This window comes from Coregonus lavaretus (assembly GCF_964263955.1).
Source record: "Coregonus lavaretus genome assembly, chromosome: 2".
NCBI classification, from domain to species: domain Eukaryota; kingdom Metazoa; phylum Chordata; class Actinopteri; order Salmoniformes; family Salmonidae; genus Coregonus; species Coregonus lavaretus.
In genome coordinates this window covers 7,924,155-7,941,291 of record NC_139989.1, presented here as the reverse complement: position 1 = coordinate 7,941,291, position 17,137 = coordinate 7,924,155, and the positions used below count along the sequence as shown (strand labels likewise).

The 17,137-nt window shown below is 45.0% G+C and overlaps 1 protein-coding gene across 1 annotated transcript in view; it reads left to right on the top strand.

Moving 5' to 3' along the window:
- LOC311099966 (receptor-type tyrosine-protein phosphatase mu-like) overlaps positions 1-17,137 on the top strand; it is a gene marked incomplete at its 5' end in the record, with an annotated part of 135,228 nt that overhangs the window by 19,773 nt on the left and 98,318 nt on the right. Inside the window, one exon of the mRNA XM_084140689.1 lies at positions 5,126-5,248. Coding sequence (XP_083996815.1) covers positions 5,126-5,248 — 123 coding nt within the window. The remainder of the gene's footprint in view (positions 1-5,125; positions 5,249-17,137) is intronic.

Sequence of the window (17,137 nt, the reverse complement as noted above, 5' to 3'; positions counted from 1 at the left end):
AAGGAGCAGGCAGTCCGATCAGGTGGTGGTGGGGGGTGAGGTTTTTGACAGACTCATAGGGATCGAGTTCAGATGGTAGCCTGACATGTACTGGCTGTGATGCTACTGTACTACACTACATGACCAAAAGTATGTGGACACCTGCTCCTCGAACATCTTATTCCAAAATCATGGGCATTAATATGGAGTTGGTCCCCACTGTCATGACTTGCCCTCATTGGCTGAGGATCAAATATTCCTGCTAGGCAAAGGTTTGAACACCCCCTTACCTGGGGGCCAGTTTTATGACCGGTCGTAAATTCCTTGCAGAGACTTTCTCTTCCTTGCCATGAAGTATTGGGAGAAAGGACCCCTTTGTTAACAAAGGAAGTCTTCCCACCAAAACTCCAACATCCAAAAGTGGATAATGAAACAACATTCCTACTTAAAAGTATGTGGGAAATGGTTGGTGGGGACTTAAAGAACAACCATGTCCAATTCGTTACTATGTTGGGATGTCATTAAAGACGGTGGAACAACATAACTGTAACAACATAACTCTGGGGGGGGGGGGGGTACACTTCCCAGTTATGAGGTTTGCATCTATTTGTTTTATAAAACAAATTATTAAGTAATATAATACTTTTGTGAAGATAATGTGATTTTAGCATTCTAGATGAGATGATTGATTTCCATATTGATTTGTTTTCAGTCAGTGGCCTCGCCCAGATGAGCACAAACATGATGGAATGCCCCTTTTACCCCAAGTGCATAAAAAGCCTTGAAAAACAAATCAACCTTTAGACCAACGTGAGCCAAACGTTGCAAATGGTTGAGTTTCTACCAGACCAGTAAGCCCCACGGCTTAAAATGGTTGACACTCTACAAGACCAAGAAGCGTGAAGCTGAAGCTACACGTTACAAAATGGTTAGACTAGAAAGATCAGAAAACGTGAGACGTTAGTCCACACGTTTGAAATGGAGAAACTCTCAACCTCTACACGAGGTGAAGAAGAAGACAATGCACCAGACCTTATCATTTCAGTCTGCAGCTGGCATGTATAGTCATCTAGAGAACTTTCACTAAAGACACGAGATGGAGGACAATCCCTCTCAGACAACCACTGGTACATCTGAAGTATCCATTCTAACCACCAACTACGACCAGAAACTCTACGAAGGACATTGAGATCTTTGGTGGGCAAACCAGAGTCCTACATCATCAACTCAACTATCGAGGACAGCAATACGTAAATACATGTTGCATTTCTAATCCGAATGAGCGTTATTAGGGTGCATAAGTATTATGATTACTGTAAGACAAGGGGTGGCGGTCTGTGTATATTTGTAAACAACAGCTGGTGCACAAAATCAAATACTAAGGAAGTCTCGAGGTTTTGCTCGCCTGAGACCACACTATTTACCAAGAGAGTTTTCATCTATATTTTTCATAGCTGTCTATATACCACCACAAATCAATGCTGGCATTAAGATTGCACTGAATGAGCTGTATAAGGCCATAAGTCAACAGGAAAACGCTCATCCAGAGGCAGCGCTGCTAGTGGCCGGGGACTTTAATGCAGGGAAACTTAAATCAGTTCTACCTAATTTCTACCAGCATGTGAAATGTGCAACCAGAGGAAAAAAAACTCTAGACCATCTTTACTCCACACACAGAGACGCATACAAAGCTCTCCCTCGCCCTCCATTTGGCAAATCTGACCATAACTCTATCCTCCTGATTCCTGCTTATAAGCAAAAACTAAAGCAGGAAGCACCAGTGACTCGGTTAATAAAAAAAAGTGGTCAGATGACGCAGATGCTAAGCTACAGGACTGTTTTGCTAGCACAGACTGGAACATGTTCCGGGATTCTTCAGATAGCATTGAGGAGTACACCACATCAGTCACTGGCTTCATCAATAAGTGCATCGATGATGTCGTCCCCACAGTGACCGTACGTACATACCCCAACCAGAAGCCATGGATTACAGGCAACATCCGCACTGAGCTAAAGGGTAGAGCTGCCGCTTTCAAGGAGCGGGACTCTAGCCCGGACGCTTATAAGAAATCCCGCTATGCCCTCCGACGAACCATCAAACAGGCAAAGAGTCAATACAGGACTAAGATTGAATCGTACTACACCGGCTCTGACACTCGTCGGATGTGGCAGGGCTTGAAAACTATTACAGACTACAAAGGGAAGCACAGCCGCGAGCTGCCCAGTGACACGACTTCCAGACGAGCTAAACCACTTCTATGCTCGCTTCGAGGCAAGCAACACTGAAACATGCATGAGAGCACCAGCTGTTCCGGATGACTATGTGATCACGCTCTCCGTAGCCGATGCGAGTAAGACTTTTAAGCAGGTCAACATTCACAAGGCCGCAGGGCCAGACGGATTACCAGGACGTGTAGTCCGAGCATGTGCTGACCAACTGGCAAGTGTCTTCACTGACATTTTCAACATGTCCCTGACTGAGTCTGTAATACCAACATGTTTCAAACAGACCACCATAGTCCCCGTGCCCAAGGACTCTAAGATAACCTGGCTAAATGACTACCGACCCGTAGCACTGACGTCTGTAGCCATGAAGTGCTTTGAAAGGCTGGTCATGGCTCACATCAACACCATTATCCCAGAAACCCTAGACCCACTCCAATTTGCATACCGCCCCAACAGATCCACAGATGATGCAATCTCTATTGCACTCCACACTGCCCTTTCCCACCTGGACAAGAGGAACACCTACGTGAGAATGCTATTCATTGACTACAGCTCAGCATTCAACACCATAGTGCCCTCAAAGCTCATCACTAAGCTAAGGATCCTGGGACTAAACACCTCCCTCTGCAACTGGATCCTGGACTTCCTGACGGGACGCCCCCAGGTGGTAAGGGTAGGTAACAACACATCTGCCACACTGATCCTCAAAACGGGGGCCCCTCAGGGGTGCATGCTCAGTCCCCTCCTGTACTCCCTGTTCACCCATGACTGCATGGCCAGGCACGACTCCAACACCATCATTAAGTTTGCCCACGACACAGCAGTGGTAGGCCTGATCACCGACAACGATGAGACAGCCTATAGGGAGGAGGTCAGAGACCTGGCCATGTGGTGCCAGGATAACAACCTCTCCCTCAACGTGACCAAGACAAAGGAGATGATTGTGGACTACAGGAAAAAAAAGAGGACTGAGCACGCCCCCTTTCTCATCGACAGGGCTGTAGTGGAACAGGTTGAGAGCTTCAAGTTCCTTGGTGTCCACATCACCAACGAACTATCATGGTCCAAACACACCAAGACAGTCGTGAAGAGGGCACGACAAAGCCTATTCCCCCTCAGGAGACTGAAAAGATTTGGCATGGGTCCTCAGATCCTCAAAAAATTCTACAGCTGCACCATCGAGAGCATCCTGACTGGTTGCATCACCGCCTGGTATGGCAACTGCTTGGCCTCCGACCGTAAGGCACTACAGAGGGTAGTGCGTACGGCCCAGTACATCACTGGGGCCAAGCTTCCTGCCATCCAGGACCTCTATACCAGGCGGTGTCAGAGGAAGGCCCTCAAAATTGTCAAAGACTCCAGCCACCCTAGTCATAGACTGTTCTCTCTGCTACCGCACGGCAAGCGGTACAGGAGTGCCAAGTCTAGGTCCAAAAGACTTCTCAACAGCTTCTACCCCCAAGCCATAAGACTCCTAAACAGCTAATCATGGCTACCCGGACTATTTCCACTAGATGTTGGAACAATGCTGTGCGGACTTGCTTCCATTCAGCTACAAGAGCATTAGTGAGGTTGGGCACTGATGTTGGGCGATTAGGCCTGGCTCGCAGTCGGCGTTCCACTTCATCCCAAAGTTGTTCGATGGGGTTGAGGTCAGGGCTCTGCAGGCCAGTCAAGTTCTTCCACACAGTGTCTCGACAAACCATTTCTGTATGGACCTCGCTTTGTGCACTGGGGCATTGTCATGCTGAAACAGGAAAGGGCCTACCCCAAACTGTTGCCACAAAGTTGGAAGCACAGAATCGTCTAGAATGTCTTTGCATGCTGTCCCTTCACTGGAACTAAGAGGCCTAGGCCGAACCATGAAAACTAGCCCCAGACCATCATTCCTCCTCCAGCAAACTTTAGAGTTGGCACTATGCATTCGGGCAGGTAGCGCATCCGCTAAATCCAGATTGGTCCATTGGACTGCCAGATGGTGAAACGTGATTCATCACTCCAGAGAACGCATTTCCACTGCTCCAGAGTCCAATGGTGCCGAGCTTTACACCACTACAGCCGACGCTTGGCATTGCGCATGGTGATCTTAGGCTTGTGTGTGGCTGCTCGGCCATGGAAACCCATTTCATGAAGCTCCCGACGAACAGTTATTGTGCTGATGTTGCTTCCAAAGACAGTTTGGAACTTTGTAGTGAGTGTTGCAACGGAGGACAGACTATTTTTACACGCTATGCACTTCAGCACTCGGCGGTCCAATTCTGTGAGCTTCTGTGGCCTACCACTTCACAGCTGAGCCGTTGTTGCTCCTAGACGTTTCCACTTATAATAATATAATAATATGCCATTTAGCAGACGCTTTTATCCAAAGCTAATTACAGTCATGTGTGCATACATTTTTACGTATGGGTGGTCCCGGGGATCGAACCCACTACCCTGGCGTTACAAGCGCCATGCTCTACCAATTGAGCTACAGAGGACCACAGAACGTATAACAGCACTTACAGTTGACCGGGGCAGATCTAGCAGGGCAGAAATTTGATGAACTGACTTGTTGGAATGGTGGCATCCTATGACGGTGCCACTTTGAAAGTCACTGAGCTCATCAGTAAGGCAATTCTACTGCCAATGTTTGTCTATGGAGATTGCTTGGCTGTGTGCTCGATTTTATACACCTGTCAGCAATGGATGTGTCCACATACTTTTGTATGTATAGTGTATGTGTTACTGCAGACAAAGCTACAGGAGTTATATTCTATATTATGCTTCCTTGTATTTTCTCTCTCTTTCTACCAGTCTCACCATTTTTTTCTATTTCTCTCTCCCTCTGTCCCACTCTTACATGAACTTCACAGTATGCCTTATTGAATGTGTTGTATTACTCAAGCACTGGTTCTAAATCCTATTTTGTTGTGTTCCTCAGGTGACTGTAACTTTGAGGGGCCCTACACGGCATGCGGCTACAGCCAGGATAAGGACGATGACTTTGAATGGGAGCAGGCCAACACCAAGGAGAGGCCGTCGCCCAACCCCTGGATGCCCACAGGTCAGTCAGTCTTCATCCTCCCCCAAACAGAAAGCCCCTGAAAAACAGAGAACGCATTCAACCCAATGACCCACTCACTCAGCACTAAGCATTTGCTCTTATTGTATTATCATGGGAACGTCTCCCAGAGAGAAAATCCCCCCCACTGGGAATGACTGTGATCTCTTCTACAGATAAGGTGGTTCCTTTTTAATGTTTACTCTCTTAAAGAAAACGCGGCAGATTTATGCTCAGCATTGGGCTGTATTCAACATCATTACTCTCCTTTGTTGGGCCCGCAACTCATCACCTCACTGGAGCAGCGATAGTCGCAGCGAAACGTTGTGCCAACGTTGAGAAATGGGCTTGGTGATGGCGCGCGCTTTGACCCTTCTAATAGGGTCTACAAGACAGTGGCTCTTCTGTGTGAGCGGAGGTTTCTGTGGATAGAATGAGCACAGGATGAAACGGTCAATAGTCTACGACGGCACAGCCATTGTGAATTCATCTATGGTATTCATGGAGGATTGATGTGTTAACAATGCCTCTGGTTATTGAGCAGAATCTAGCTCAACAGTTGCCAGAGGAAGATTTAGTTACACTAGATCTCCAGGGTAATTATTATATATTTTTTTCATATACAGGGTAAACAAACGGCTTCCTTTTATTCTGATGAATAAATTGTTGTGCAGTTTGTCCGTATGTAGATGTGGCTTGAAACACCAACAATTCAATGTTTGATGATTTTGTAGGGCAATTGGCTATTGTCAGAAAGCCTATTTCATAGATAAAAGATAATTTTAAAATGCTTTTTCATATATCATGTTTTAGTCAGTCACCATTTCTGATAAAAAAAACAAAACAAGACCCGCTTGTCAGATGCTCTTCAATTATTTCACATGAATTGAATCTCCTCCACAATGACATTGAAGTACATTTAAGAAATGTTCAATGCCTCTTTCATTAGCTGTGCAATGAGCTCCCCCGGCACAGCATTGATCGCTTCCTCAATTTCAAACGGAAGAGTTATTGCCACAAAGGGAATCGACTTGCACCCTTTGATAATTGACTGAGGATGAAAAGGAGGCCACTCAGTCACTCGATAACAAAGGTGACGCCTTTGGACAAATGGACCCCTGTTTTCCCACTTAAATCTGATAAATCAGAGGCCCAATCACATGAAATCCGCATCTCTTCGCTCTCACTTTCTCCGCTCTCATCCGGCCCGCCAACTGACAGCCAGGCTAGAATGAATTACCTGGACTTTTGCTAATTTAATCTCCCCCCCCCCCCATCCCACTTACTCCACGTCCGTCGTACAATGACCTCTGTCTGAGAAATGACCAGGAAAGAAGGGATAACGGGAGGTGTTTACTTTGCCATTGGACGGGTGATTTATGTGGCTACAATGGGGAGGCGACGGAAGTTTAAAGCGTGGCTCGGCAGAGGGCTGTGACATACACAATCAGGCTCTGACTCCAGGACCTTTTGGCGAAGGAACTCAGTGGTTGTGGCGGTCCGGAGGCCGCCGCATTAGCATCAGATATGCCATATTGCTTTCTCTCAGGAGCATCCGTGATGGGATGCGAAGCTGCTTCTCTCTGATTGCAGGAATTGGCGGCAATTAGTCATGCCGCCGCTGCTGCCCCCACCTTCCCCCTTCTCTTATTGCCTTCTCTCAATATCCTTTGCCGTGATTTATGCACCTGAGTATGTAGGTGCGGTGGATAGCAATAAATCAAGCCTCCACCTTTTTAACTTTACTCACCCCTCAAATGCTGCATTGGTGTCAGCGGCCAGTTAGGGCAATGTCATGTGAATGTTTTTTGGTATAGTAAATTCTCAAAGCGAATTTGAGCGCAACTGACAACTGTTGAGATTATATTTCTCTCTATTATGTATAACAGGTCAGGTCAGTTGGGCCTGTGCCAGTCAGTATTACATTTACATTTACATTTACGTCATTTAGCAGACGCTCTTATCCAGAACGACTTACAAATTGGTGCATTCACCCTATAGCCAGTGGGATAACCACTTCACAATTTTTTTTTTTTTTTTTTTTTTTTAGGGGGGGGGTAGAAGATTACAAATCAGTGTATGATTAAGGAGTGGCCTGTAGGAGTGGCCTGTTGTAGTAGTAGGACTATATATCCCCTCTCTCGTCTTACAGCTAAGTGCCATATCCAAATGTTTCCACCAGGCCACATTACGTTATGTCTTGCTCATAGAAGCAATTCTATTTCTATCATGTCTGCCTTCCATCCAGGAGGGGACAGGGGGGTGGCTGTGTTCTCTGCTCTGGGAGTTAGTGTTAATTAAGAACCATAAGAAGTCTTATGACCCCTGTTTGAGGAAGTGGGCCAAGCACGGCGAGGTCTGGGGAAAGGCACTTGAGGGCAAGAAGGACACGATGGCCACTGGCCTGACATGAAACCTATGTCTGAATGATCTCTGACCCTGATGGCCCACCATAGCCACCTGCTGAGATAGAGGGGGTAGGGGGAGGGTTGTAAGTGGGTGTAGCTACACCCTAGGATGTCTTATAACATGTCAGAGGGACACACTGAATGGTCACAATAGAACAGACTGGAACGAACTGCAAAAATCTCTGAAGCTGGAGACACTTATCTCCCTCACTAACTTCCGTTGTCAGAGCAGCTTACCGATCACTGCACCTGTACACAGCCCATCTGTAATTAGCCCACCCAACTACCGCATCCCCATATTGTTATTTACATTGTTATTTATTTTGCTCATTTGCACCCCAGTATCTCTATTTGCACATCATCTTCTGCACATCTATCACTCCAGTGTTAATACTAAATTGTAATTATTTTGCACTATGGCCTATTTATTGCCTTACCTCAATAACTTACTACATTTGCACACACTGTATATAGATTTTCTATTGTGTTTTTGACTGTACGTTTTGTTTATTCCATGTTGTTTTTATCGCACTGCTTTGCTTTATCTTGGCCAGGTCGCATTTGTAAATGAGAACTTGTTCTCAACTGGCTTACCTGGTTAAATAAAGTATTAAAAAAAAGAGGTTATAGTATCTCAATCATCCTGACCATCATCCTGACCTCTGGCTCTGAGGCTTCTGAAGAGTGCCCAACAGGAGCTCAAACCCATCAACACAGCACAGCTCCTTGGATGGGGCTGGCCGTCAGTCGGAGTCTCAAAGTCTCTCACGGTCTCCCAGTCTGTTGTCTGTATCTGGTTACCAGACCTGCTGTCCTGCTGAGGCTTAAAAGCATTCCCCATCTACTGCCGTAACAGGTGTAAACCCACCAGCCAACGGTCCAGCCTTTGAACAGTCCCACAGTCCCACTTTATGTTGCTTTTAGGATTTATCTATCTTGCTGCGTATCTCTCCAGATCTCTCTGAGATCCAACTAGCGCTAATGGCGTGGTAAATCCAAATGCTCGACTTCGGACTTCCTCCATTACCAAATGGATGGAGATGGAATTGACTCAGAGCTGTTCATAACAAGGTTGTAATGTGGTCAAGTTGCCCCGGAGAGTGTCCGACTTTGTCTCCTGTGTAGATAACGCAATTCTGAACCCATTACGTCTCTATGTTGGCAATGAATCTTTGGCAAAACGTTACTGTTTGTCTCAGACGGAGAACAGAGCTGGCGAGATACAGTTAAAGGTTTGCAAGAGCACCGTTGCCTTTCTCCTAATTTAACCTTCTGATGGCCACGTTGTAAACACGTCTGTAAAAGAGAACCAGCCCTAGTAGAAAATACATCCTCTTTAAGACCAAAGGGGAGGAAAGTGGCTTCACTAATGGACAAACCACCTCTGCATTTGCCGGCGTGCCTTTTTAGATGACGTGTAAAAGATGGTACCTATATTCAGGTACAGCCCCCCCCACCCCCATATCTAGGGAAACCCAACCTGGTGAATAATAATGTCTCTGTCTGGGGAGAGGCAACGGTGAGTGGGAAACACAGTCGTTAACATTTCCCTTCCGTAACAGTCCCATCATGCATTACACCGACAAGTATCGCTTTGCAGCATGACGGAGGGAACTCATTCCAAAATGTGATTATCAGCACGATGAGCATGCCACTACTCTCCTCATCCATCAACAGTCGACGCAGAGAGATCTCACTGACAGCAAACAGACTCCCAGTGTATCCAAACCCCCAGTAGAGTTGGCTGTACTGTAGAAACGTTAATAGCCTGTGAGAGCTTGGTAGGGCTAAGTCAGATGACCGTGCCGTCTGTGTTGTTCTGCTCTAATGAAAGAATCCGATCTTCCTGCTGTGACTAAAGTGTTATTCCAGCATTGTGTAATGTGAGCGCCACCGTGGAAAGAAGGTTAAAAGTGAATGACCCGTGTAACTGCTGGCCTATCATGTGGGCTCGGTGTACTGTACTGAGCTGCTGCTTCCTTCAGCGATTGGGAGCAGGGAGCATGTGATGTTGATGTGTGCTTTTTTAAATTTCTTTTTTTCGCTTTCTCTCTCCCTCCCCCCTTTCGAAACCCAGATAAAATTCATAGTTTGCATAAATTGTGCTGTGTGCAATTTGCACTCTTTCCTTGCACAGCCCAAGTACTGTTTACTTTTTGGTTCTGAGGTGAATGTCAATAATATTGTGTTTAATATAGTAAAAGTGTCATACTACTTACTTAGCGGTTGACCTAGAGTCCATGGCTAGATTTACACACTCCACTTTAACTGGTAAATGTCATAATGTAATTTTGTAATTATAAACAGCTGGTATATCCACAGACGGTGTCAGTGGGTCCTTGTACAGTAACTCTAAAATAGTCGTTGTAATGCTCCCTACTATACAGTGGGGAAAAAAAGTATTTAGTCAGCCACCAATTGTGCAAGTTCTCCCACTTAAAAAGATGAGAGAGGCCTGAAAATTCCATCATAGGTACACATCAACTATGACAGACAAATTGAGATTTTTTTTCTCCAGAAAATCACATTGTAGGATTTTTAATGAATTTATTTGCAAATTATGGTGGAAAATAAGTATTTGGTCACCTACAAACAAGCAAGATTTCTGGCTCTCACAGACCTGTAACTTCTTCTTTAAGAGGCTCCTCTGTCCTCCACTCGTTACCTATATTAATGGCACCTGTTTGAACTTGTTATCAGTATAAAAGACACCTGTCCACAACCTCAAACAGTCACACTCCAAACTCCACTATGGCCAAGACCAAAGAGCTGTCAAAGGACACCAGAAACAAAATTGTAGACCTGCACCAGGCTGGGAAGACTGAATCTGCAATAGGTAAGCAGCTTGGTTTGAAGAAATCAACTGTGGGAGCAATTATTAGGAAATGGAAGACATACAAGACCACTGATAATCTCCCTCGATCTGGGGCTCCACGCAAGATCTCACCCCGTGGGGTCAAAATGATCACAAGAACGGTGAGCAAAAATCCCAGAACCACACGGGGGGACCTAGTGAATGACCTGCAGAGAGCTGGGACCAAAGTAACAAAGCCTACCATCAGTAACACACTACGCCGCCAGGGACTCAAATCATGCAGTGCCAGACGTGCCCCCCTGCTTAAGCCAGTACATGTCCAGGCCCGTCTGAAGTTTGCTAGAGTGCATTTGGATGATCCAGAAGAGGATTGGGAGAATGTGATATGGTCAGATTACTTTTTGGTAAAAACTCAACTCGTCGTGTTTGGAGGACAAAGAATGCTGAGTTGCATCCAAAGAACACCATACCTACTGTGAAGCATGGGAGTGGAAACATCATGCTTTGGGGCTGTTTTTCTGCAAAGGGACCAGGACGACTGATCCGTGTAAAGGAAAGAATGAATGGGGCCATGTATCGTGAGATTTTGAGTGAAAACCTCCTTCCATCAGCAAGGGCATTGAAGATGAAACGTGGCTGGGTCTTTCAGCATGACAATGATCCCAAACACACCGCCCGGGCAACGAAGGAGTGGCTTCGTAAGAAGCATTTCAAGGTCCTGGAGTGGCCTAGCCAGTCTCCAGATCTCAACCCCATAGAAAATCTTTGGAGGGAGTTGAAAGTCCGTGTTGCCCAGCGACAGCCCCAAAACAACACTGCTCTAGAGGAGATCTGCATGGAGGAATGGGCCAAAATACCAGCAACAGTGTGTGAAAACCTTGTGAAGACTTACAGAAAACGTTTGACCTGTGTCATTGCCAACAAAGTGTATATAACAAAGTATTGAGAAACTTTTGTTATTGACCAAATACTTATTTTCCACCATAATTTGCAAATAAATTCATAAAAAATCCTACAACGTGATTTTCTGGAATATTTTTTCTCATTTTGTCTGTCATAGTTGACGTGTACCTATGATGAAAATTACAGGCCTCTCTCATCTTTTTAAGTGGGAGAACTTGCACAATTGGTGGCTGACTAAATACTTTTTTCCCCACTGTATATACTGAACAGAAATATAAACGCAACATGTAAAGGGTTGGTCCCATGTTTCATGAGCTGAAATAAAAGATCCCAGAAATGTTCCATACGCACAAAAAGCTTATTTCTCAAAAATGTTGTGCACACGTTTGTTTACATCCCTGTTAGTGAGCATTTCTCCTATGCCAAGATAATCCATCCACCTGACAGGTGTTGCATATCAAGAAGCTGATTTAAACTGCATGATCATTACACAGGTGCACCTTGTGCTGGGGACAATAAGAGGCCACTCTAAAATGTGCGGTTTTGTCACACAACACAATGCCACAGATGTCTCAAGTTTTGAGGAATTGTGCAGTTGGCATGCTGAATGCAGGAATGTCCACCAGAGCTGTTGCCAGAGAATTGAATGTTAATTTGTCTACCGCCTGCAATTTCTTTTGGGAATTTGGCAGGACATCCAACCGGCCTCACAACCGCAGACCACGTGTAACCATGCCAGCCCAGGACCTCCACATCCGGCTTCTTCACCTGTGGGATCTTCTGAGACCAGCCACCCAGACAGCTGATGAAACTGTGGGTTTTCACAACCAAATAATTTCTGCACAAACAGTCAGAAACCATCTCAGGGAAGCTCATCTTGAACGCCATTGTTGGTTAAAGGCTTGTAAGTAAGCATTACACTGCAAGCTTCAACGGAAAGTATGCAAAGTGAAAGGCTGCCATTATTTGAGCTGAAGCGAGAGAAAATACACTCCGACTTTGGAATGAAATGTTGCCTATTCACATCTCATATGTTGCCTGACTACAATATTTTATCTTGATATGTTAATAAATACATGCTGTGTTAATTTTGGCATGGTTACCCGCCTACAATACCCACTGTAGTGTGTGTGTGTAGGTCACAAGCCCATAGTAAGTCAATAAAGTTAACTGGCTAGTACTACTGTTAACTAGCCAGATAGCCACACATAATTGTTAGCTAGCTTCCCACGAAGAATTTACATCTACCTTGGATAACTGTTTTTAGGTCACTGTTGCCTGTTATACTATCTTGTTAGCTACATTATTACGATTAACATATAGCTAGCTGATAGTTTTGAAGTAAAACGTTTGCTTTGTGTATATCTTGTTTCATCTCTATTGTTGCCATTGTCCTGGCTGAAAGAAGGTTCAGTGAATGGGGAGATGCAACATGAGGTAATACAGTAGGGGGAGTGTGTGTGCTTCTCAAATGTAATGTTTTATGAGTTCTCCACACTCTTCTCCTCACAAGAACGTGCTCAAGAGAACGTCCTTGGAGAATGCACTTGGAGAGTGTGGAGCACGGTAGTATGCATATTGAGAAACACCCAAAGACTGGTTTTCTGATCCACACCCCTACTTTTTTTTTTAAGGTGTCTTTGACCAACAGATAAATATCTGTATTCCCAGTCAAATTAATTTCTTTCAACTGACTGATTTCCTTATATGAACTGTAACTCAGTAAAATCTTTGAAATTGTTGCATTTACAGTGGGGAGAACAAGTATTTGATACACTGCCGATTTTGCAGGTTTTCCTACTTACAAAGCATGTAGAGGTCTGTAATTTTTATCATATGTACACTTCAACAGTGAGAGACGGAATCTAAAACAAAAATCCAGAAAATCACATTGCATGATTTTTAAGTAATTAATTTGCATTTTATTGCATGACATAAGTATTTGATACATCAGAAAAGCAGAACTTAATATTTGGTACAGAAACCTTTGTTTGCAATTACAGAGATCATACGTTTCCTGTAGGTCTTGACCAGGTTTGCACACACTGCAGCAGGGATTTTGGCCCACTCCTCCATACAGACCTTCTCCAGATCCTTCAGGTTTCGGGGCTGTCGCTGGGCAATACGGACTTTCAGCTCCCTCCAAAGATTTTCTTTTGGGTTCAGGTCTGGAGACTGGCTAGGCCACTCCAGGACCTTGAGATGCTTCTTACGGAGCCACTCCTTAGTTGCCCTGGCTGTGTGTTTCGGGTCATTGTCATGCTGGAAGACCCAGCCACGACCCATCTTCAATGGTCTTACTGCGGGAAGGAGGTTGTTGGCCAAGATCTCGCGATACATGGCCCCATCCATCCTCCCCTCAATACGGTGCAGTCGTCCTGTCCCCTTTGCAGAAAAGCATCCCCAAAGAATGATGTTTCCACTGCCATGCTTCACGGTTGGGATGGTGTTCTTGGGGTTGTACTCATCCTTCTTCTTCCTCCAAACACGGCGAGTGGAGTTTAGACCAAAAAGCTCTATTTTTGTCTCATCAGACCACATGACCTTCTCCCATTCATCCAGATGGTCATTGGCAAACTTCAGATGGGCCTGGACATGCGCTGGCTTGAGCAGGGGGACCTTGCGTGTGCTGCAGGATTTTAATCTATGACGGCGTAGTGTGTTACTAATGGATTTCTTTGAGACTGTGGTACCAGCTCTCTTCAGGTCATTGACCAGGTCCTGCCGTGTAGTTCTGGGCTGATCCCTCACCTTCCTCATGATCATTGATGCCCCACGAGGTGAGATCTTGCATGGAGCCCCAGACCGAGGGTGATTGACCGTCATCTTGAACTTCTTCCATTTTCTAATAATTGCGCCAACAGTTGTTGCCTTCTCACCAAGCTGCTTGCCTATTGTCCTGTAGCCCATCCCAGCCTTGTGCAGGTCTACAATTTTATCCCTGATGTCCTTACACAGCTCTCTGGTCTTGGCCATCGTGGAGAGGTTGGAGTCTGTTTGATTGAGTGTGTGGACAGGTGTCATTTATACAGGTAACGAGTTCAAACAGGTGCAGTTAATACAGGTAATGAGTGGAGAACAGGAGGGCTTCTTAAAGAAAAACTAACAGGTCTGTGAGAGCTTGAATTCTTACTGGTTGGTAGGTGATCAAATACTTATGTCATGCAATAAAATGCAAATTAATTACTTAAAAATCATACAATCTGATTTTCTGGATTTTTGTTGTAGATTCCGTCTCTCACAGTTGAAGTGTACCTATGATAAAAATTACAGAACTCTACATGCTTTGTAAGTAGGAAAACCTGCAAAATCGGCAGTGTATCAAATACTTGTTCTCCCCACTGTATGTTTTTTTCAGTGTATTTCTAAACATCTCCCCTTTTGTTTTGAAATTGACTGTTCTTACCTAGGCCAAATTGTATGTAGGCATATTTGAACAGGTGTTATTGCAGCCAGCTCCAACAGGACTTTATAATATATAAATCAAATCCAGATTTATATTGACCTGAGTAAGGTTTCGATTGAACGGGAAACAAAATAAACATTTTAATGTTTCTCATTCTGGACCCAATCCTGCCTCTCTACTCTACTCTCAATGTTCATGACCTGATATGAACTGTCCAGGTCAGCAAATATCCAATCTGACTCTGTCGAGACTCGCACTGTGATTGGTTGGCTGCGACAGAGCTAAGAAGCTATTGTTTGTTTGTTTTTTACCCCCCCCCCCGCTACAAAACTCCCCAATTCTGTTATTACTACAATTTAATTGCAGGGAGCATGTTTCCTCGGCTAAGCCCATGAAAAACAATAATCTGTGTTTAATACCTTTTCCTGCGCTGCGACAGAGAAAATAACCGCTCCTTTCAGCAGAAAAGAGGCCTGGGCTTTGGCAGAGTATTACTGGCTCTGACTGTGGGCGGACTGTCAATAAACACTACCTCCAAATTAAATGTGAAAAAAGACAGTCAAAGAATATTTGGCATTCTTTCCAGGCTTTTTGTATGATTCTTTTTCAGTTGATGCTCTGACTCTTATAGTCGCATCAGAACACAAGTGCTGTTTTGTTGCCGCTGCTGGAACAAGTACTGTACTTTTCTGATGTGGCTTGAGTATTTTCACTTAGTGCTGAAACAGTCTCTTAATAAATATTTTCCACAGTAATCTCAGTTAACTCTATTTTAATACCACACATAGGCCTTACATGGATTTAGCCTAACATATTCAGATTAGTCCTTTTCCTCTCACCACTGTAATGGTTTGACCTTCAATGTTAACCCATTTAAATGGTGTTCGCTGCACTCCACTGTGCCTCACACTGGCGTCAATACATGTAAAGAGGGACAGAGAATAAATATGAAAATATGTTTACTGCTGAATACCCAATGATCTGCTTTGGGTTCCACCAGCCGAGGCCTGCGGGATGCGACGCTTATCAGTCACACTCGTTGCAGAAAAGGGAGCTGCCAAGGCGACCACAACGGAGTGTCCTGGCTCGCACCACAGATTGATTGGCTCCAACCAGAACTGTCCCTTAATTACAGTAGAGGGTGAAAGGCGACAGCGAGATCGACCGTTTTAAATTCAAACTACCTGGCCAGTAGACATGATTATAAATCGCTATTATTCGAGGGGGTGACCAGAGTCTGCGTAGTGCTCCTGTGGGAGTCTTAACTTATTAATATTTTAAATATGTTTTGTTTGTTATCAGGGCAGACACTGCTGCTCCCAGATAGTCAAATTTGCAGTTCATCTATGCACAGAGACCTGCTTTCATGTGACCCACATTTCAAGTTGTTACGTGTCAAAGCGACCTCACGACCACATTCCCTCCATGTAGTATTTTAAGCGTATATCATAGACACAGCAGTACGCCTTCAAAAGCGGTGATTGAAATAATATGGCTGCCAACCTCTGAGAATGGCTGGTTCTGTTGCTTGTGCAGTCTCTCCTCTGTACTGTATATGCAAGGCCCAGACTCCGTAAGACAGTCGGAAGCGTCTGCTGCCTGTTTGTGCTGAAACTGAAACTAGAGCCCTTGTTTGTATCCAACACCCTGGAAGTTAAGATTTGAAACAAATAGTGGCTAATAAACAAAGTCCCTCTTTGGAAGGAAATGCTGGACCCCAGCCTCCTTCGTGTCGGCGATGACTGCCAATGTTTTAGAGCTGCATTCTGTCTGTGGGATCATTCATTGGACAGCTACTCACCAGTGTAGATGCAACAGATTGCGCTAAGCCTTTTGCTGCAGGGCTGAAATTAAAGCAGTGCATAACTGTATTTAAAGGCCTTGGATATCCAATCCCATGTCAAACACCTCACTTTGTCTGAAGTTTGTTCAGACGGTTGAACCATCCACAACTGTGGGCACAGCATGACTTCACCACCTGCTGCTGTGTGTCACTGTTAGCCTGACCTCTGAACTATATCACAGTGTCCTGTCTAACTGTTCTAAAAGCCTTGTTACCAGTTACTGGCCTCTCTGCCAGCCCAAATAAATTCCCAGCAGTCTCGCTAACCCCCCGACGCACTGGGAACGGCAACTAATTGCTCTGACAATGTTTGCAGAGACGACGGGTATCTTGTCCCTTGGCAAGGTTTCAGTGTTGCATTATGCAGATCAGGAAGAGGGGGGTAAAGAGGGACCGGTGCATCCCCTGGGGAGGTGACATGATCCCCATCGCAGGGGCGAGGGTAGTAATTGGGACCAGCGAGTGAATAAAGATGACTTTATTACATTACAGGCGGATCAAGGCACACAGCACAGCC